Raw genomic sequence first — 22,783 nt, forward strand, 5'->3', positions numbered from 1 at the left:
CCATCTTTGTGTAATTTTTCATCATTTGTGTCATTCATTTACTTTTACCTTCTCTTTATATTGTCTCCTTTTTACTGAATAGGAGAAAAGTGCATAAGTTGTATTTATTCGTTCAAAGTGCTTAAATAGAAGAGTTTGCATGCTGTTTTTAAGTAATAAGTACAATACTAGAAAGTTCCTGGAGAAATTTGACTGGGACTAGGCCTATCGCGATAAACAATAAATCAATTAATCGCATGATAAATGAAAATTACCGACCTCATTTTCATTTATCGGCTTCTTTGTGTCTCTCTCTCTGCTGGACACTGGATGACAGAATGCCCCTCCCTTTCTCTTTTCGCTTTAAAATCTGTTTTAACCGTCCAAAATTGTGTTTTTGGATCGTTAAAAGCAACTAAGCTGAGAAGCTAAGCCACAAATTAAGCTAACAGGTCGACCTCGAGGAAAAATCCTTGGTCTTGTCAAAGCTCCAAAATTCACAGTTGAAACCTGTGCCTTCGTCTAAAAAGTTTTTTTTCTGCAAAAAGAAGCTGAGAACTTGTTTACTGATTTTTTTTATTAAAAGCTTTGTATGACAAATGTCATGCTACAAAGCTCAAAACATACCGAACGTCCTCTATTTTTAAAACTGAAAAACAAGAACTAGAGACAGCCCATGTCACGTCAAGGGACCTCCCTCCCATTTTTCTTAAAGAGACACACTGCTCGCGCCCTCACTATCATGAATCCTTCGATTCAAACAGTCTTTTTTTTTTTCATTTAGCCTTTATTTATACAGGTAGTCTCATTGAGCCACGAGAACTCATTTTCAAGTGAGACCTGTTTAGGGAGCAGAAGGGGGTTAAGAGCCTTGCTGATGGGCCCAGAGTGGGGCGAATGAGGGTGGGGGCAGGTGTGGGTGCTTCACCTACCCCACCCACGTTTTTGATGTTGTCGGTACCGGGGCTTGAACCGGCGATTTTCTGATCACAGGCCCACGTTCTCTAACCTCTGCGCCACCACTCCCCTTACACTGCCATCAAGTGGTCAAAAAAGATACTACAAAAATTTTTTACAATTTCTTCTTAAATTTGATAATAATTACTAATTATTGTCAAATTTCAAACAATATTATCATTTATCGCAATAATTTCTGAGACAATCAATCGCCCAGCAAATTTTGTTATCGTGATGGGCCTAACTGGGACTGCCACCTGGCGACCATTTTAAAATTTTGATTTGACAGTGTTATGTGTTTGGGTTCACTCTCAGCTACCACCATACTAAATTTCAGCTTAAAATAGCAAAAAATAATTTCTTTTAAACTATCGTTGCCATCTTGGATTTTTGATTTGGATTCAGTATGTGATCGGGAAGATTCTCAGCTATAACCACACCAAATTTCAGCTGTATGTGTAAATATAGCTGAGTTAAAGCCATTTAAATTGAGCTTCTGTGGCCATCTTTAATTTTTTTTAACTCATTATTTATCGGGTATTGGTTTCAGCTACTACCACAGCAAATTTCAGCTTAATATCTCTAAAAATGGCTGATTTACAGTATTTTTTCTTTTTTTAGCTCAGGTGGCCATCTTGGATATTTCATTTGCAACCAGTGTCTATGAAAAATGACAAAAAAATTGCGTCTTTGTTTGTAAATTATGTCACCATGGTAACTTGAAATGCCAATAAAAGTAATAGCACACATCACGATGCTGAGTCGGTCATATGATTTAACATTTGTTGGGGTACACATTGCATTTCGGGCTGCATTAAAGTTGACATATAAAGTTAAGAAACCCTTGTCAGGTGAATAATAGGTGGCTGCATTAAACTAGACAGTCCCCAGTTGTGTTGTTTTTTTTATTCGTCTTTATATTTTGTTTTCCCACATTAAATGTCACATGAAATATAAAGGATTAATGTATGTTTCCTGTTAAGTTTACTTCTTCTTGGGTTTTTTGTCCAGACGATGGCAAGTTTCCAGAAGCAGTGCACGTGCTCCTGACCTGGCTGGAACGAGGTGAAGTTAACCGCAGGAGCGCCAATAACTTCTACTCCATGATCCAGTCGTCGAACAGCCACATTCGCCGGCTGATGAGCGAGAAGAGTCAGCACGAGAAGGAGATGGAAGAGGCCAAAGACAAGTTCAAGACGGCTCTGTCTGGCATAGTGGCTCAATGTGAGTTTTTACTGACAATGTACAATCTAATGCATTGTGCAATAGCTAAAACGGATTTTTTGTTTTGTTACAAGAAGACAAAAATATTAACACTTTTTATGCAGGTCAGAAGAAATCAATCAAGTGTTTTCTCTGTGCTTTTTAGTTGTTGGGTTTTTTTTTTTTTTTTTTTTTAGTTTAGTGTCTTTCTGTACTTTGCTTTTTATAATTAAGAGTTGGAAAAAGTCAAAATCCAGGTCAAGACTTGTGTTCCTGGATAATGAAATCTACTCAAAAGTAAGTATGGGATTTTCACAGCCTAATGTATAGAGTGTGTGTGCACATTTATGTGAATACATCACTGCTGTACCTCACACAAGCCTCCATAGCTTCACTTATTTTGCCTATGGAAGGATGGATTAATGGTAAGTTCATGTTTCCATTAGTTACTTTCAGGGTTATTTATGTGGTAAAATTTAGCCAAAACAAAGTCTGAAAACGGTCTGTTGGCATTCAGAAAAGAAGCATCACTGAGGTGGATTACTTAGGGTTTCTTCAGATGAAAACAGTAAGTAGCCCAACACGTTTTCAGCTGGAACACAATGGAGTCCAAACATGAACAGTAAACTGCATGCTTAGTTGTGTCAAGCTCTTAAAAACCCAAAGGCAAAATGTTGAGTTTCTGCAGCACCTACGGTTGAAAGCCTCGGCTCTCCAGCTGCTCGTTTACACCGCAGCCCACAGCACTCTGTCTCCACATACCCCACCACACACATGTTAAATACAATGTAAACATCCGTAAAGACAGTGAGGAGTTGATGTCCCGTACATTGCTTACTGGGCAAATAATGCACTTTGAAGATTTAAAAGCAATGATTGTTTTTACACTAGCCAGAGAAGATTCATATCTGCCGTTCTTGTGTTAGACATTAATTATTTCAAGCACGTTTATATTCATAATGTTGCCTTCCTTTTTGGGGATTTTTGTCCATTTCATTATAGTTCAGAACTGACGCCCTGTGGGAGGTTTTAAGAGCGCAAAACTTCCCATTGTAGAGTGTACAGTTTGTGCTTTTTTTTAATCCAGGTAGGTCTTTCAGTGACAGAACTGGTCACTTTATAGAATGCAAATAAAGTGGATTTAAATCTTTGTGCTCAAAGACTGGAGGATTTTATTAATTGTCTTTTATTTATTTATTCATTTAGTTAGAATCACTCTCCTAACCATAGTTAACAAGCCTCAATATAAAAAGTTTGTCTGAGCTATTTTCTGCACATATATATATATATATGTATATATATATATATATATATATATATACATATATATATGTATATATATACACTTTTTGTTGCCTTTCAGCTCACCGTCCTGGTTGTGTTTTTGTAGCTTTTGTCTATTTTTGCCTTCATCAATAATAATAATAAATTATGGAATATTGGGAAAATGAGCTGTTTGATGCCGGAGCTGTTTCTCAGCATCCTGCAAATACTTTGATATCTAACTGGTAGTCTTATTGACCCTTTAGTTTACTAGAAAAATAATGTATGCATGTGCCCATAAACTTTAATAACAAGGTAGCTGCAGTTCAGACAAATGCATTAAGTTGGAGGTTTCCTGTCCTGCCTTGGTCTAATCACATACTTGGACCAAAAGATGCTCACTCAGCTGAGTCCAAGCTAAAGTATCTACATGGTAACTGACTTTCTAGTTACAGCAGCTCTAAAGGTTTTAGCAGCAATGCTTGAAGCATGCTTTTGTCCTCTTAAAAAGAGGACAGTCATCTGCACAGGGATAAGCAATCAGGAACACTGTATTACTGCAGTAAGGAAACGTCCTTGGGTAAGGTTCTTAAGAGCCCACTTCTGCAGTGGAGCTGCACAGCGGTCAACATCAGCAGACTTGGACTCGGAGGAAGTTATTTTTGTCAACTGGCAGCTGCTGTGCAAATGTAATGCAGCCAACTTGTGAAAAGGAGTGCAGAGCAAAATCAGTTGAATATGCCCAACTTTCCTTAAATGCAAATTCTAAATGTTGATATAGCAGTTTATTGAATAAGTATTGTATCCTACAAGAAAACAGCTGTCACTGTTTTGTATCCTTTTGTTCAATTCTCTATTAGCTGTATGTCAGTGTCAGGTTTTTCTTTTTTTAAAGCTCATTTTAAACAATAGAAGGTTGACTGAAATGGTGTACAGTAAAATAAGGTAAACTTGATTAAAACAGAGTAAAACAGTAAATAAACTCAAACAAAATATGTGCCACACAGATTAATGGCAATCTCAGTTAAAAGTCGTGAAAGCAACCTTTTAAATGAACGTGTTGAACTTTGCATTAGGCTGCACGGTGGATCAGTTGGTAGAGCTGTTGCATCTCAGACAGAAGATCGCCGGATCAAACCCTCCGGTGGAGTTTGCGTGTTTTCTCCTTGCATGCATGGGTTTTCTGCGGGTATAGGCTGATTGGTAAATTGTCCCTAGGTGTGTGAGAGGGTGAATGGTTTGTCTCGTTTGTCTCCATTTGTCCCTGTAATGGACTTGGACCTGTCCAGGGTGTCCCCCGCCTCTCGCACAGTGACTTCTGGATATGGGCGCCAGTGACACAAAAAGGAAGAAGTGATTAAAAGATGATGGATGGAACTTTGCTTTAATAGAAAAGCCTCTGAGACGAGGTGAATTGTTAATAGTATTTTTAAACTTTCTAAAGATCGTTAATAAATTACCAAGTTGTTGCGTAGATTAGTCACTGAAAGTTCTTCTCTCGTTTTTGATTCTGTATCTTCTGACAAAAGTTCCTTTCTGTATGTGGTTTTGGAAAACGGTATTTGTGTTTGTTGTGTTTCTGTAGAGGTATTATTATGACATTACTCCCCCATCGTTCCCATTGTAAAAAATACTAATATCTAACAGACATGAGCTGTATCAAATACATTCGCAGTTTAGGAGTTGATGAGATATTTTTTTGCTCCGAGACATCCACTGTCAGTCAAAGGACCATCATAGTTTATCTACAGCAGTCGTTATATTTGAGTCGTGGTGGATCAGCCAGCAGCTGTGGAGCAGAGCTGTCACTGTAGCTGATTAAAGTCGCCTCATATGTAGGTTTAAAAAGAAACTAGACTTTGTTCTGCATGAACTTTACTTAATAAAATCTAAGCTTGCTTAGTAAATGTAGGATTTGTTGACACTTAAGTGTGGGAACTTACTCATTGTTCATAAGATGATGCGTTGGCATCAGCCGGTATGTAAGACTCATACACACACCTAAACACACACAGTTCGTACCCCTAGTTGACTCCACTTTCTCACTCCTCTGCTCCCTCCCAACCGCCCTCTGTCTTTCTCTGTCTCTGTCTCTGGATGGTCTCTGGTCCTTCCCTGCATCCCGCCACAGTTGAACAGATTGTGTCTGTTTTCCAAGCCGCTTCCAAACAAAAGGCATGGGACCATTTCTCCAAAGCTCAGCGCAAGAACCTGGACATGTGGCGCAAACAAGCAGAGGTTGGTGCATTTTGGTTTCGTTCTGTTGTCCACTTAAATTCTGGTTAAATAGACATTCTGACATTTTGTTCCATTTGTGTTAGTGTAAAAGTCTATATTGTTGTTTAACAGTAGTTTTGTCATTAGTCTTGCATTATGCTGCTCAAAAGATGCTGCATTATTTTAATTTGAAAGATAATAAGAGCAAAATAATAGTTTTAAACAAGTAAGGATGCAGAACATGTGACTGGTTGCTGCAGTCAGACACAAAAGTCCAAATGTCTACACCCCCCCCCCCCCCCCCCCCATCCCCATCCCTTCCTTCCCCTCACCTCTTTCCTCCCGTGAAGGAAAACAAGCTGCTGGGTGAGTTTGTTTCCAGCTCTAATGGTTTCCCGGACACAGGTAATTCTGTACAAGCTCTCTCCTCCTGCATTAGTCATTTTAAAGATTTGAGTAAATCATCAAGGAGGAACATCTTGAGACAAAGTGTATGGATTTTGACATTTTAGCAGCTTTTTGTTGTCATTTACTGTCTGCTTGGCCTTTCCTTTTTCTGCCAAATGGAACATTAATTGTCAAGATGATGGTTTGTATGTAATGGAAGGGTCTGGAGTGTGCTGCAGTCCTGGGTCTAATGGACTATTTATGATCATATCTCAGTTGGTAAGTTTCTTTGAACCGCAGTTTGGAAAAAAAACAACTGATTCAAGATGTAATTTAGGGGCATGTGTGGACGTGCACACAATAACAGAATCTGAGACAACAAAAGCAACAATCATCCTGAAAAAAAAATGATGAAAGGTAGGTGTTGGAAAAACATTTGTTGCTCTAATTCTCAGATTTGCAGCATAAATATGAAAATGGTCAACCTAAAATGTTACCCCTCCAAACAGCAAATACAAGGAATTATGCTTACCGTATATTTCAGACTATAAGGTGCACTTAAAATCCTTTAATTTTTTTAAAAATCGACAGTGAGCCTTATAATCAGGTGCGCCTTATGTATTAATTCTGATTGTGCTTTGGACCTCGAACTGATTTTATGTGGTACAACTGAACAATGTTGAAAGTTATTGTGAATGAGTTGAATAAATTTTGACTTATCTGACTGTTTTGTTTCACTTAATGCGCTTTATAAACTGAAAAATACGGTAATGATAGCTTGAGTAAGTTTAACGCATGGTTGTTAAGAAAGCAGGAAAATGGATGATGCATGGTTGTACTTTGTATACCGACCTGTGTGACACTGATAAAGACAACTGTTCCATCTCAATACGATCTTGACAGTTTTTCAGCAACGTTCTCACGGAGGAATCCTTCATATTTGTTTATATTCTACAACAATTTAACACTCGTGTGTTAATAATTTGTGCAGTTGTTGGATCTACACAGTGTAAAGCAGAAGCACATGATGAGCTTAAATGCAAATGAAAGTGATATTTGTTGGTGGAATCCTCCACTTCTAGAAGTGTGTAATGAAAGTAAAATACTTTTAAAACTACAACCTCATTCAGTGCTTGTTTTATTGGTTTTACATGTAATAATTTGGGAGTTAGACTTTGTCATTGAATTTGAATGCATTTTGTTTAAATGTCCTAAAATTGAGAAGCTTTCTCAGAAGATGTCTTTTAAAATGATATTTAGTAACAAAAAGCTAATTTACTTTTTCACTTTATATCAACAAAATATGCTAACAGATGAAAATATTTGTTCCTGCTAAAAATTTGAATTACTTTAAAGCCCCTTTATTAAACTGCATTTAAAAATTAAAGTAGGCACTGATCTTTTAGCTGCAGCAGCCAGGAGTTTTATTATTGTTATACCTTAAATCGGATGTGGGTGCTGCCATGTGAGGTTTGTGTTGGTGACAGACTGGTGATCATGGGAATCATGCAATTAAAAAAAAATTTGCAAAGGCTTTTCAAATATGTAAATGTGAAGGCTGTTTATTTTGCTAATGTTTGTGTCTAAAGTTGGATTAAATATTTTCCTAAGCCAAATTAAAAAATGTATTTCTACATCCAAAAATTTGTTTTGAGAAAATTAACAGTATCAAAAACCACTTTAAAACTTTACCTATACACAAAATAAACAGAAATGTATTTCAAAAAAGAGGCTGTCCAGATGGCCTGGGGGAGAGTTGTTGGATTTCCACTTCTTCAAATTATTACAGAAAATTCTTTAAATTAATTCAACCTTTCTTTATACAGAGAGTCAGAGATTGTCATTCGCACCTCATGTGGTACATGTGGTGGAGCGAAATTATGTACACAGGGTCCCAGTTACGTCCGACAATAAAATGTAAAAGAAAAACAGTAATAAGATCCAAGATATGAACTCAGAAAAACATCAACTAAATATACACTAAGCACTAATAGCATAAAAACATTACGTCGAACATCAGCACAAACATGAGTCTGTGTGAGCAGATGAGCACGCTTGAACACATCAACATTGAAACAGATCAACAACATTACAGGTTAGTCTCATTGAGTCTCGGGGACTCCTTTACAAGAGAGACCTGAATTTTAACAAAGAATGATGACAACTCTGGACACCAAAGACAACAATAGACAATCATAAAGGATGTGTACAATTTATTTTTATTTTTATTTTAACAAGTGAAAAAAATATAAAACAGACGGCAGTATATTTTTATACAAAACATAAAACTGAACAGAATCATAACAGCAGTAGTCATACCAAGTAACAGGGCTTAATTTGTAAACCGATCACTGCTGGAACACAAATATTGGGTTGGCCAGTGGGGGATCTCGGGGTCCTCACCCCAAAAAATTTTTAATTAAATACATGGGATTTCCTACATTTTGGTGTATTTTAACGGGTTGTTAAACATCTAGGTGCTTGTAAAAATTATATATGTTTTTTTTTGTTTGTTTGTTTTTCTGTTTGTTTGTTTTTTTGTTTGTGGACCCCAGTTTGCAAATCACTGGTCTAAACCAATCGGTCGTTTGTGCATAGTAATCATATGTTATAGGCAAAATGGCCGCTTACTACTCACCAAACCAGCCAGAGAACAACCTGGCCAAAATAGTTAAAAAGAAAAAGAGTACGTTCAATCATCCAGGTAAATAAATCACTAAAACTTTAAAACATGTCATCTGGACAGTGACACATTTTAACTTGTTTGTGATTTATTTACCTGGATGATTGAGCGTACTTGCTCTTTACCATAGCTTGATTTTCTACACCAGCTACTTTACTTCTGCCCTGCGTTATTTATTGCTGTGTGCGCTCAGCCCATCAGTGCACAAAGCCACCACCTTGGGTTAAATATGAGGAGGTAATAACAGCTGTAAGATGCAACCATACATTCTCTGTGAAGGTCAGAGAACCATAATAATGGGCTATGAGTGTGAAAAACTACATAAAGCTGCCGACGGTGCCACGTTGTTAACTTCACCACAATCGATTATTCCTTCGCAGGCCAAAATATATAGTCTAGTACCCCAGATCAAAACTACGACGTCGTTCCAGATTCTTTCTTCTTCTTTGTTTTTTACTTGGTTATACATACACCTCCCTTAGAGGCTGGAAGCCCGCTGGCCAGTGTAAAGAACATCGGTGAGTAAATGTTGTTGTATGGAGCTCATTTATTATCCAGAAGGAACCCAGATTTGCTCTCTCGTATCGGGTGTTCAGTGTGATTCTTTGGCACGGAGGTGAAATTTGAAGAAACAGGCAGCAGCGGGAAGTAGAAGCATCTCCAGGGCAGAATCAAACAACAGCTGCCTCCTTCTATCAGTTTCCATGTGCTGTGGGTTTGTGCTCCAATCACACCAGTTGGTTGTGTTTCGTCTTGTGCTGGTGTGTGTTCAGTACCTGTTTGCCATGGGCTTTGGCTGATAACTTCAGCTGACAGATGGTTGTAAGTTTATTTACTCTTGGGTAACTTCAGAGATACTTTCAGCTTTTCCGAAGCAGGTTTCAGTTTGATTCTCTTTTCATTTTATCTGATTTTATGCAGTCTTTTATGGTCGTGTTTGTACATATGGTGTCTGGTAACTTCACAGCAGAAAATGTTAGCATCTGTTAAAGCACATAAAACACAGTGCGGTGTACTTGAACACAGCCACATGGAACATAACCTGTCTTTAGTCATGCTTTTATGATACCCTGCTGTGGGAAAAGTACCATATTTTTAGGCCGATAATCTTGTTTCTTTGCATAATTTGCATGTCCTGCGATTTATAGGCTGAAGCAACGTATTTATGGATTTTTTTCCTTATTTATAAACCAATTTTTGGCTGAGATATGACCGTTTTCATTCATTCTGACTGAAAAAATTAAACACTATCATTTTTAGCCACTAGATGGCACTTGAGTAGTAAGGCATGTCGTTGGATCATGTAATAGATAAAAGTGGATATTAATGGCACAATCTGCTTGCCATAGCCTGCCACCATCTGTCTAGAGCAACCGAATCAGCTTCATTTCACTGTGCCGCCCTGGTGAAATGCATTTATTAAGTAAAAGTTCAGCTGAGACACACCTTTACTATAAAGTCGAGCAAAGAAATAATTGTTTTTAGGTGGTTATCTTGTTAAATTTCAAAGAAATGGACAAAGTCACTGTCTGCGCGTTCATGTTTCCGCGTATTGGCTTTTGAAAATGCAGCTGATTTGACCATCAAAGTGCATTTATTAAACAAAATTTAGACTGAGACAACCTTTACTATAATTTCAAGCAAACAAATAATTGTTTTTAGGTGTTTAGCTTGTTAAATTTTGAAGAAATGCACAGATGCTTGTCCCTCTGCACGTGCCCGCTATCGTGAATCGGGTTTTGAAAAGCAGCTGATTTGACCGTCAAAGTGCATTTATTAAGTAAAAGGTAGACTGAGACATCTTTACTATAATTTCGAGCAAACAAATAATTGTTTTTAAGTGTTAATCTTGTTAAATTCTTTTAAAAGTCCTCCCATGCACGCTCTCGTGGCTGCCATTTGGCAGCCAATCAATTTTTGGCACAACACCAGCCCACATTTCTGGGTTGTCAGTGGTGACGCGTATCAAACGCGACACGTCAGCGGTGACACATAATAGATGCAACGTATACATCGAAGCAACATATTTATGGATTTTCCACTTTTATTAGATATATTTGGACTGATGCAACTTATAGGGCGGTGCAACATATACGGCGTAAAATACGGTAACTAAACTCTTAAAAAAAAAAAAAGAAATCATCATTCTCTTTGATGAAATAGCTTCTGGTAATTTACCCAAAAAATTCTAACATCCTAGGCTTTCTGAAGATTATTTAACACCATCTTCACTCTTGTTATCCAAATAAAATTTAAAAAATAATAATTTATGTTGGTTTTTTGGGTGTTTTTTTTCTTTGTAAGAACTCACCCAAACCCAACATTTTTCTTTGTGAGCCCTTGTTTTTATCGTTGGCCAATTCTGAATAAATTAGCAGCAGAAATCTCTGCCGCGTTCACATTTGATTGATTTAAATCAGTTTACGCAGGGATTATTCTAATCCTCTGCCAGAACATCAGGCATTAACATTTTTGACCCTGCAGGCCTTGGAAAGCTCACTCTCGTATTTTATTTTGGAAAATTAAATAGCTTTTTTTTTGTCATTTATTTGTGTTGCTCTCAGTAAGAAGCAGCTTTGTAAAACAAAACCAAAGCTTAAGATGTACGTTTTGTAATGAATAACTCAATTTTTGTGGAATGTACTTATTTAGAAAATGAATATTTATTAAATGTGTACTCAACGGAAAAAAAGCATTTCATCTTTGTTTATCTTCACTTTTTGATTCTATGATGATGCTTTTAAAAGTTGGTCATAACTTATACTTAATGACTATTGCAACTATTCTCGTTCAGCTTTTTAGTTTGTAGCTCTCATGAGTCTTGGCAGCTTTTATCCACCTGTGTCTTCTTTGTGTGTTGCAGGAGATCAGAAATATGCACAACGAGCAGTTGATGGGCATCAGACGAGAGGAAGAGATGGAGATGTCGGATGATGATATGGAGGACGTCCCTGACAGCAAAGACTCTGAAGACTCGGGTATGCATATGCACGCACGTATCCACAGTTCAACACTTTTGTCATCTTCGACAGGACATGCACCAGTCGAGATCTCCAGAGGGTGAACGCATTGATTGTTAAATACCTTCGGGAGATGGCTGCGCTTGAATAAAATGACACTGATCATCCCGCCGCCAACCATCTGACAGCCGTCTCACAACTCTGCATGAGTGAAAGAACATGTTTAAATTCTTTCCAAAATGCTGACAGCGTCACCGCTTTATTGAGTTATTGTTGAATTTGACTGCTGAATGCCTTCTAGCTCAGTTTGCTACAGTGAAAAGACGCATAGGAGTGTGACTGCGTCCGCATCTCTCCACACCCACCAGCTGCCACTTCCGAACGCAGTTCAACATAAGTGCGATTATCGTGTGTTTTTCCCTCGGAGTCCCTTTCTGTTTGCTGGAACAACAAAGACTAATGATGTTGCTCATCTCTTATCCTCTACAATAACTCTGAAGTGGTCACCTGGGCAGCATGCAGACGCCACTCGCCACCACGTCTGTCACTCTGTTCTGCTGTCCTCGTGTACTCGTTTCTTTTTCCTTTATCGGTGTGATCTCTGCCGTTTGCTAATAAGACAGCATTTCTAATTAGCATGCAAATATATGTAAACGCTGCTGTCAACTCATTTACAACCTTGCTGTTTAGCTATTAGTGATTAGTACTGCTGTCAGAGACCTGTCGTTTTGCTCGCTTCAGCAGGATGTGCCGCGGTGACGGGTGTTAATGTGACGTCTTGGTGCTTGTGTTTACAGGCACATTCTTTTCTCACCTTTAAGAAAAGGGGTTATGTTTATGTGAAACATCTGTGTTATGACTGCAACCTCTTAAAGAAGTGAGTCCTGTGCAGAAAGTTAAACTTGACCCAGGTGCTTGACTTTATGCCTGGAGGTGTGTGTGTGTATGTTCAGGCTCCTGGCTAGCCGCAGGTCGATAGCACTGCCGGTTACGTAACAGAATTCAGCCAAGCAGTTGACATCTTCTCACACCAAGCTGATGAGACTCTCAGATCAATATCCTTCTCACCTCAAACCTTCATTTTGCTAGGAGAGAAGCACACACAAACTCGATGTGGACACACACGCTCACACAGCAAGAGTTCATTAGCGCTGCCAATGGTCCTTCATGATAGACTGCAGGCAGCCCTCATGGACACCTACACACCCCCTAATAAGACGCCGTTTTACAACACATACACATACATGGGGATGAGGATTATCTGCTCCTTTTTTTATTAAAGAGTTTCTCCTCTAGCCCTGTACGTGGGGAGCGAAATGGCAGTACTGGAAATCTCTAATGCTGAGAAGGTCTCATGATGAAAAATCCTCCCTCCACTGAGCCTCTGCTCAGCAGGTCAGGTCAGATGTCCAGCAGAGCACTTTTGGACAGAACATTCTGGGATTATTCCAGCTTTTAGTCATTGTTAAAATGCTCCTGATTTTTTTAATAAAATGAGTGAATAGAGAAACGACAATGCAACACTAACTTAACAACATTTAGTGCGAGATCGTGGACGCTGTGTTAGTTGTAACATTTGCAAATACACTCGACAGTCCTGGACCGTTATGAATGAACACATAATGGAAGAGATTTGTCATCCAAACTATTTTCACATCTTAAATTGGATGTAGAACTGCTTGAATCAGCTTTAACTTGTGAATGTTTTTCCTTTTATACCCACCTACTTACAATTCAGATATAAAGTCAAAAAAAGCTTCTAGTTCCAATTGAGTAATTTTTCCTCATCTATTATAGCTTCTTTATAACTTATAAAATGTAAAGATTTCCTGGATAATCAAACTAACATTTGGATTTGTTGTTGTGTTCATTTCAGCCTTATATTTGAGACATAAAATGTCTTCAAGGTTCTTTATTTTGTCATTCACATCGCATGTGGTACATGAGGTGGAACAAAATTGTGTACACAGGGTCCCAGTTACATCCAACAATAGCAAAAATATAAAGTCTAAAAAGAAACGTAATCGTTTTGTCATTGACTTGATGAAAAGCTACTTGTCTTTTCAAACTCTTACTGTCAGAGGTTATCAATCCAGAGATACCAATCTGTCAGAGAATTTAAGAACGCTTTAGGCCCCGTTTACAGGACCCGTTTTTGAGTGAAAGCCTTGGCCATTAATTTACACGAAAACAACCCTCGTTCTTTGTGTATGTTCCTTCATATTGAAACTCTGGCACAACAATTTCCTGCAGAATCAATAAAGATATATCTTATCTTATCTTAGAGTGGAGATTTTCAGGGAAACACACCCACCCCGCACGGAGGTGCGAAATGCTCCGCAAGTTTGAAGTCGCACATGCACACTACAGGCGTTTTTTCTTGACTAACAACAGTTATAATAAATGGCAGAGAGCAGAGTGTTTTTGTGCTACTCACCCTTTTTCAGCATAAAATCCAGGGTCCAAGGAGAGGTTTAGTGTATTCGCCAGTTTGGATGTAACTGTGATCATGCAGATGCTGCCTGCACGATAACTGCAGCTGAGCCCAGCATCAGGGTTGCCAGATACATTTAAAATGTCTTATTTACCCCCTCCTTTTCTGTGCACATGTTCACCAAACACAACTCACACCTCATCTTAGAATATCTTTACTCAGCACATATGACAGTTTTGGTCAAAATACTAATGTTTTAAAGTGACTATATCTAAAAAAGTTAAATCTGGTCCTCTGGACATTCAGAAAAACAAAACAAAGCAAAAAAATGTAGAAACGTTTCGTCTTTCATCCAAAACACTTCCTCAGTCTTATAAATAGCACCTTCTCAGAGTGGATCAACCAGTTTTGCTGCTGACAACCAAAACCAGCTGCTCACATGATCAAGAAGAACCATCAGCCTAACAATGGATCATTAGCACACTGATGGCTGTTTACTGTTCACAGAGGGCTGAGTGATGGCGCAGAGGTTAGAAGATGGACTTGTGATTGGAAAGTCACAGGTTCACCTCCCGGAACCGTCAACATCAAAATGTGGGTGGAAAAAGTGAAACACCCACACCTGCCTCCACTCTCATTCTCCCCACCCTGGGCCCCTGAGCAAGGCCCTTAGCCCCCACCATCTGCTCCCTAAACAGGTCTCTCTTGAAAATGAGTTCTCGTGGCTCAATGAGACTACCTGGATAAATAAAGGGTAAATGAAAAAATGAAAATGATACTAGCAATCACAGCATTGTAAGAGGGGGACAGTTGAATCTGTAGGCCTCCACCCCTGTTTAATGATGGACGATTTCTTTTCACAAAGATGGCCTCCTTTACTCCTCTCTCAAACCATCGTTCCTCTCTGTCCAGGATGTGAACATCTTCATCCTTGAAAGAGTGACCGCTGGCCTGGAGATGAGTGTAGACTGCAGAGTTCTGGCCTGATGATGTTGATCTTCTGTGCTGGGCCATCCTTTTGGCCAGTGGCTGTTTTGTTTCCCCGATGTAAGACTGATCACAGCCCTCCTGACACTGAACAGCATACACAACATTACTCTGTTTGTGCCGGGGGACTGGATCTTTGGGATGAACCAGTCTTTGCCGTAATGTATTTTGGGGTTTAAAAGCCACTGGGACGTTATGTTTAGAAAATAAACGTCTCAGTTTCTCTGATACTCCCTCAACATACGGAATGACCACTGGTCTGGGTCTGGGTTCCTCCTTTTCACCTGATGGCTGACTGGAGTCCTGTTTGGGTTTCTTCTCTGTTTTCAAGAAGGCCCAGTTAGGATTTATTTTTTGATTGTCCAGAGGACCAGATTTAACTTTTTTTACATTTTTCTACCTGGATTATTGAGCATGCATCAGGATATGACAGTACTATAGTTCATAATTTCTTATCTGGCAACTTGACTGCCATGGAAACACGTGAGAAGTCATCTCAGGACACTGAACAGAAACATTCATATTTATAAAAATTAAATTAACATTATTTATCTGAGGATCAGATTGTTTTGAAACTATAGCTTTTTCTTGTAAACCTGCTTTTTTTGTTTATTACCCCCAGTAAACATTGAAAAAGCACTAACATTTCCAGAGGTGGTTCTCATGTAAACAAGGCCTTATTGTTAATTGTCAGTATTGAGTACTTTAATCCATTAAGTAAACTAGCAAAAAATTAGCTGAGCAGGCTAATTTTCTTGCAGGTTCATGGTAAAAAAATAAATAAACAACAAACAAAAAGGTACCAAAGTGCATAAATAGATCAAATTATATTATCTTAAGGGGGGGGGGGGGTGGGGTTATCACTAATAATATTGATAAACCTATTCAAGCAGTTGATAGATTTTTCCTCCACCTTTATACTGTATTTACACATTATAGAAGAAAAATGATCATAGATGCAATCTATTATCCCAGGTTCTATATTTTGTTCAGTTTAATCAGCAGATAAAATGTTTATTTTAACCCAAGTCAAAGAAGGACTCCAGCTGTGACTTGTGTCAAAAAGAGAGGAGTTTTCAGAGACTTGAACGTCATCTGGTTTATAAATAAGATCTTTTCCAGGCACACTCTGTACTTTTGGAACAAGCACAGATATTTTTATTACCAGACATCTATCAAATGGATGTGTGTCATTCTGGGCTGCTGGACCTACAGTAGTAAGATATTGTCTCACTTTCTGTGCACACTTTAACCCAAGAGAATAAAAATGTGACATCACTGTCCTATATGTTGCTTTTTTAAATTTTTTATTAAGACTCCAGCGAAGCAAATGAGTGAAATTCATGTGGAAAATATTGCATTTAGAAGAACATTTATTGACACTTCTTAACTGGGGGATGTTCCTATTAACCAATATTTTTTTTTAAATTCTGTGTTGGGTGTAGGTGTTTCTCAAGCAGAAGCCTTAAAGGAGGAGAACGATTCCCTGCGCTGTCAGCTGGACGCCTATAGGAATGAGGTGGAGCTGCTCAAACAGGAGCAAGGAAAGAACCAACCGGTCAGAAGTGAGGAGGACAACACTCACTCACAGCAGCTCAGCTTCCTGCAGCAGGCTCTGCAAGGCATGCAGAAGGTAACCTTTCACGTGCGCATGGTATACAGACACGTACAACCTTTCTGTAGTTTGCCCACCAAAGAATGAAATCATCTGAGCATTCCTGTCCGATGCCTTGCAGTCGCAACAAGGCTGCTCAGGTACAATGTTTAACACAAAAATTATAAGATGAAAAAATTATCGCTTAATGATTCTGAACTTAGGGGGGGGGGGGGGGGCTGAAAGTTATCTGAGCATGAAGAACAGCTAAAAAGATATTTTCAAAAATAACTTGCTGTAGTTGGTTTAAGTTGGTTTAATAAAAGGACACACTTATTGGGGGGAACCCAAGACCAATAAAAAAATAGATTATTTCTTCAAACAAAGATAATAAAATATATAAATTAGTTTCTTTAAAATGTGCCTTGAATCTTTGTGAGTATGTTTTTGTTGTTGTTGTCCAAATGCTTGTGAAGAGCTTTGTTGGTTTTTCATTTTCAAATTGAACCCATCAAACTGCTTTCGGTAACCTACAACCTATAGCAGCATAACAAGCCAAACCTAACTATAGGATTTATTCTTTCAGTTTATTTATATAGCACCAAGTCACAACAGAAGTCATCTCAGGGCACTGAACAGAAACATTCATATATAAAAATAATAACTTAACATTATTTATCTGAGGAACAGACTCCTTTGAAGTTATCTCCATCACATAACTCTAATCTTGAGCAAGCATGAAGGTGACAGTGGAAAGGAAAAACTCCCTCATGAGGAAGAAACCTTTAGCAGAACCAGGCTCAGGACAAGTGGCCATGTGCTTCAACTGGCTGGGTTTGGTAGGAATAGATACACAATGGCAGGTCAAAAATCACATATTAAGATAGAAATAGTATCAAATGAAAACTATTAAATTTTAACAAATCATTTAAGGAAATGAGGTCAATTTGTCCTCTAGTAGTCTAAGCCTATAGCAGCATAACAAGCCAAACCTAACTATAGGATTTATCAAAAAGGGAAGTCTTAATCCCAGTCTTTCAACTGGACAATGTGTCAGCCTCATGGACAGAAACTGGAAGTTGGTTCCACAAGAGAGGAGCCTGATAACTGATAGATCTTCCACTCATTCTGCTTTTGGCAACTCTAGGAACCATGAATAAGTCTGCAGTCTGAGAGCAAAGTCTCTGTTAGAAAAATATGGAACATTAAGATCTCAAATATAAGATGGAGCTAGGTTGTTGAGAGTTTTGTAGGTTTGAAGTAAGATTTTGAATTCATTTCTGGACTTGACAGGGAGCCAATGGAGAGAAGCTAAAACCGGAGAGATATGATCTCTCCCAGTAACTCCAGTTAAGACTCTGGCAGCAGCATTTTGGACCAACTGAATAATTTTTTTAAGTATTTGGACACCCAGATAACAAACCATTACAATAGTCCAGTCTAGACATGACAAATGCATGAATTAGTTTTTCTGCATCATTTTTAGGTACGATAATTCTAATTTTAGTGATATTACGAAGGTGGAAGAAGGTGCTTCTAGTAACATTTTTAGTGTGAGGGATAAAATCCAAAAAGTACAAGAATAGAAGTTTTTTTTTTTGTTTTGTTTCTGTACAAGCTAAGGTCAGTAAAGCTTCAGTCAGGAAGAAAAAAATATATATAAATACATACAGAAAATCTATAATTAAAATGAAAAACCTTCCTTCTTGTAGTTAGTTAAGAATATCACCCGCTGCCTTTCACGTTTGTGTAATCTACTGTAGACGAGCTTCGGCAGCCATTTTTAACTGAGTTGACCCCAAAATTTAATCAGTTGTGGATGTTCAGCCAGTAATTACTTTCTGGATGATTCTTTGAAATTCATCCAGCAGTTTGAGATATTTTGCTAACAAAGAGACACAGATGACTCCAATAGTTTATGGCAAAGTGTTAAACAGATCTTGCACCATCAGTCAGCGCTCAGAAAATAAGTTTATGATCAGTCGACGGTACTACCACCCCTATTTTCAGCTCGGTATCTGTCCATTTGACTGAGCTGTAGCCATTTTTGTGTTTTCTAAGACTGCTTTGTTGTGGTAGCCATCTTGAACTGGGTTGACTCCAAATTTTAATCAGTTGTAGGTTTATGTACACTGATTATTTTTTGGAAGTTTCATTGACAAATTGTGCACTGATTTACAACACCTGTTGCAAACAGACAAAAAGCAGACATGGGCAAAAGCATTATCTGTTCACCTTTATTGTCAGGCATTAAAAACGTGTCAGGAAGACCTCACCATTACGAATAATGATAAAACCACATCCTCTGCCAACAAGTTAACGTGCACCTGATGGTGACGATGAAAAGCTTTCAGACAAATTGTTGCCATGCTTTTTTAGGTTACACTGAATTTCTCCACAGAGCTTTTAAAAGAAGAGATATTTGTTTGTCAGAAACAATCCCATTTGCCTCCGAGATGCTCGAGCAACACAAAATTGACTCCGGCGTTCGTCAGGTGTCCTCGCTCAGCTTCCTGTCTCAGATAATGGAAATTATGATCGACTCATGTTCAGAAGAAAAGAATCCATTAAGGCCGTGGCGTTCATTTCTTCCTGCAGAGAGTAATTACTGTTCCAACTTGTGCTATGTTTATGAAAAGATTAGGTGAACGGAGCTGAAATTGGATACGTCGACCTGTCAGGGTCCACATGTGGCTTCGCCGCAGTCACTTAAACTTGCGATAAAACATTATCAGCAGGTACTGGCGGCGTGTTACCTCTCTCATCAGTCATCAGGTATCTCAGTTTTAATCTGTGCAAAACATAGTTTCATTAAAGCAGGTGGATTGTTTATTAGGGCGGCTGTGGCTGAGTGGTTAGAGCTGTTGTCCTCAAATGCAAGAGTTGGGGGTTCGATTCCACCAGCAGCCACATGCTGAAGTGTCCCTGGGCAAGACACTGAACCCCTCATTCCCTCCTATTTGTGTCCCATCAGTGTATGAATGTGATAAAGCTCTGATTAGTCTTTGTATAGATGTAGTAGAGTGCTGTATGAATGAGTAAATGAGGACATAGATTGTGTTGTAAAGTGCTTTGAGTGTCCTGATCAGATAGAAAGGCGCTGTATAAGTACAGACTATTTACTGTTTATTCAATGTAAATAATTTTATATGCGTGTAATTTTGTCAAAGTTCCAAAATTCACAGTTGAAACCTGCACCTTCATGTAAAAGTTGTTTTTCTCTGCAAAAAGAAGCTGACAATGTATTTACTGATTTATTTTTAATTTTTATTAAAAGCTTTGTGTGAAAAATGCTATGCTAAAGAGCTCAAACCACACCGAGCATCCGCCATCTTGAGAACCAGAACAAAAGGAAAGTGAGACAGCCCATGTCACATCAAGGGGCCTCCCTCTCATTTTTCTTATAGAGACACGCTGCTCACTCCCTCACTATCCATCCTTCGGTTCATACAGTCTTATACTGCCATCCGGTGGTAAAAAAAAAAGGTACTGCATGCAAAACAAATTAAACATTTCTTCTTAAATTTGACAGTAATTACAAATTATTGTCAAATTTTAAACAATATTATCGTTTATCGCAATAATTTCTGAGAAAATTAATCGCCCAGCAAAATTTGTTATCATGACAGGCCTAGTGTAATTTCTAATTTTGAACTATGTATAAACAAAGACATTTGGCTAAATGCTTCAGCAGGTTAAGGTTCATTAAATGGTTCATTAAAGCAGTAATTTCCTTTCTGTTTTTTTATAGTCATCCTGTTTTACATTAAACCCAACTTTGACCTGCCCGTGTTCCTATTTCCTGCCTTCAGAACTCTGTTAGTGCCGTTCGTTTTTTTTCATGGTTGGTCGATTCACTGTAGCCTTGGTGGCTTCATGCTATTTTTTTTTGTTTGTTTGTTTATGCAGCAACTATTACAGATGAGGGAAGAACTGAAGCAGCGAGAAGCTGAGCTGGAAAAGAGCTTGGAGGACAAGCAGCAGCTGAGGTCACAAGTCCAGAACCTGAAGGAAGGTTTCCAGAAACTGCAAAGCTCGCATGTAATGCAGGTAAGAGAGAGAGAAACACACACTTCACAGGGTTCCTTAATGTAAAGAGTGGAAGTAAAGATGGCGTGCTTTCGTAGTGTTTCACAACAGAACTCAACAGTGTGTGTTGTTGTTTTGGTTACAGAGAGAAAAGTTTCGCTCTTAGAAAAATGAAATTAGTTCAAGATGTTTGGGAGTATTTGATGCATTAAAGAAATTACAGCAATAAATCATCAATCACAGAAATGGCACAATATGAATGTTGTAATATTTACTGTCTATAAAAGAAAATAATATGAACTAATAAAAATGTGTTCTGACCTCATCATGTATCTTAAAACAGCTTCAGAACATCAAACTAAGAAAATCATCAGGGCAGAAAAAATAACACTCTCGTCATAACTCAAGTTGCATTCAACTCTTTAAATTTATAATTTTCCTCTAAAAGTGTTTTTGTTGCAAATTTCTAAGTGACTCGTTAACAAGGTTGTGTATTGTATTCTCTAATTTAGCTTTAATTATATTTAACTAGAACATAACGCACACACACATCTTTAAATGCTATTCATGCATGATTGCATCGTGCATTTCTTGTATTTCATTGTTTTCACGTTATGAATTTTTATTTGAACATATTTTATATATAATTAAACTAAATTAATCCCATGCCATGCTACATTTAAAGCCAGACTGACTGAAATCAGGAATGTATTTCCATGAAAAGACAGAGGTGTTCAAAAACCAAGCAAGAAAATTTACTATATATTAACACAGCTGAAGTAGTGAAGACATTAAAATGTGTTAACTTTAATTACGTTACCGTGAAGCAGAGTTGCATTCGGGCCTAAAAAAAATCCACCTGGCCTGAACCTGTATAATTTTTTTCCGAGCCCGACCTGAAACCGACCAATTAACTGTGATTACAGACCCGAACACCCCCCAAAAAAACTTGACTTTTTTCTTTTTTTTTACCTCTTTCAACCGGTCGATCAGCGCACGGTCAAACAGCCGCACGTGGCTTGTGATTCAAATTGGGTTGTCGGCTGCTTGTGTCCGCTGACGCAATCAAAAGCCCAACTTCAGGCCGGGCGGCAGATCCGAGTTAGAAATGACAGCTCTGCCGTGAAGTCGTACGATACCTCAAGGATTCAAAGATGCCACTGTATTGATTCCGTTTTTTTCTTTTTTTCTTTTTAACCTTTCAAATTTGTGCACTAGTTTTATTTAAGCAGAACAAAATGCTCACCTTTGTTAACATATTGGTCACTGTCTGCTTCATTTATTCTTTCGTATCTTCCACCCACTGCCAGCTGCTGTTATCAATGTTTTTGATTTGACCTGTTTTGGTCATAATGTTATGGCTGCAGTTTGCAGCCTGCCTAATAGCCAGTAAAACGTGTTTGCAGAAAATCAAAGCAGGAAATCCAGAGCTGTGGTGAAAGCTTGAAGAAAGAAAATGAAATTGGCAATGTACTGAGCTTTGTTAGATGCAGAAGTTTTATGAGATTTTATTCGACGTTGACCTCCAGGAACTGAAGCGTGGACTCTTACCTGAACGTTTTACCCTTCTTGAATGCATCAACACTGCCATAACACAAACCAATAAATGTTTCTGAGAGGCAGCAAGTCATTTGGTTTAGGTTCTACCTCTCTGATAGAACCTTTTGTGTCTATGTCAAGGATTTTATTTCAACAACAGCTCTTCATGGGGGTTTACTGCAGGGCACCATTCTTGGACCTCATCTCTTTTCTTTACACCTGTTGCCACTATTTTTTTTTGTAAACGTAACATCTCTTTGCATTTTTATGTCAATGACTGTCAAATTTACTTCCCTCTGAAGCACACTGATGCACGCTCTATCCAAACTCTTCTTTACTGCCTGGTTGACATCAGGTATTGGATGGCTTTAAATGTCTAAAATTTTAATGAGAAGAAGACAGAAGTGTTGTTTTCTCTTAATGGCACAATTAGTAACCACAGTATCGACCTTTCCTCTCTACCCCTGTTTGAGAAACGGGTTGTTACTAACCTGGGAGTGAAAACGGACCCTTCCATGAAGCTAATCTGACATGTAAACATGATGGTTAAA

The 22,783-nt window shown here is 38.3% G+C and overlaps 1 protein-coding gene across 1 annotated transcript in view; it reads left to right on the plus strand.

Annotated features, from left to right (window-relative positions):
* Positions 1-22,783, plus strand: part of enox2 (ecto-NOX disulfide-thiol exchanger 2) — a 171,200-nt gene that overhangs the window by 133,153 nt on the left and 15,264 nt on the right. The window contains exons 7-11 of the mRNA XM_037675199.1: positions 1,948-2,160; positions 5,534-5,640; positions 11,553-11,667; positions 16,516-16,703; positions 20,574-20,714. Of these exons, the coding sequence (XP_037531127.1) occupies positions 1,948-2,160; positions 5,534-5,640; positions 11,553-11,667; positions 16,516-16,703; positions 20,574-20,714 (764 nt within the window). The remainder of the gene's footprint in view (positions 1-1,947; positions 2,161-5,533; positions 5,641-11,552; positions 11,668-16,515; positions 16,704-20,573; positions 20,715-22,783) is intronic.

Source organism: Nematolebias whitei, chromosome 4, assembly GCF_014905685.2.
Source record: "Nematolebias whitei isolate Nwh7 chromosome 4, NemWhi1, whole genome shotgun sequence".
Classification (NCBI taxonomy): Eukaryota; Metazoa; Chordata; class Actinopteri; order Cyprinodontiformes; family Rivulidae; genus Nematolebias; species Nematolebias whitei.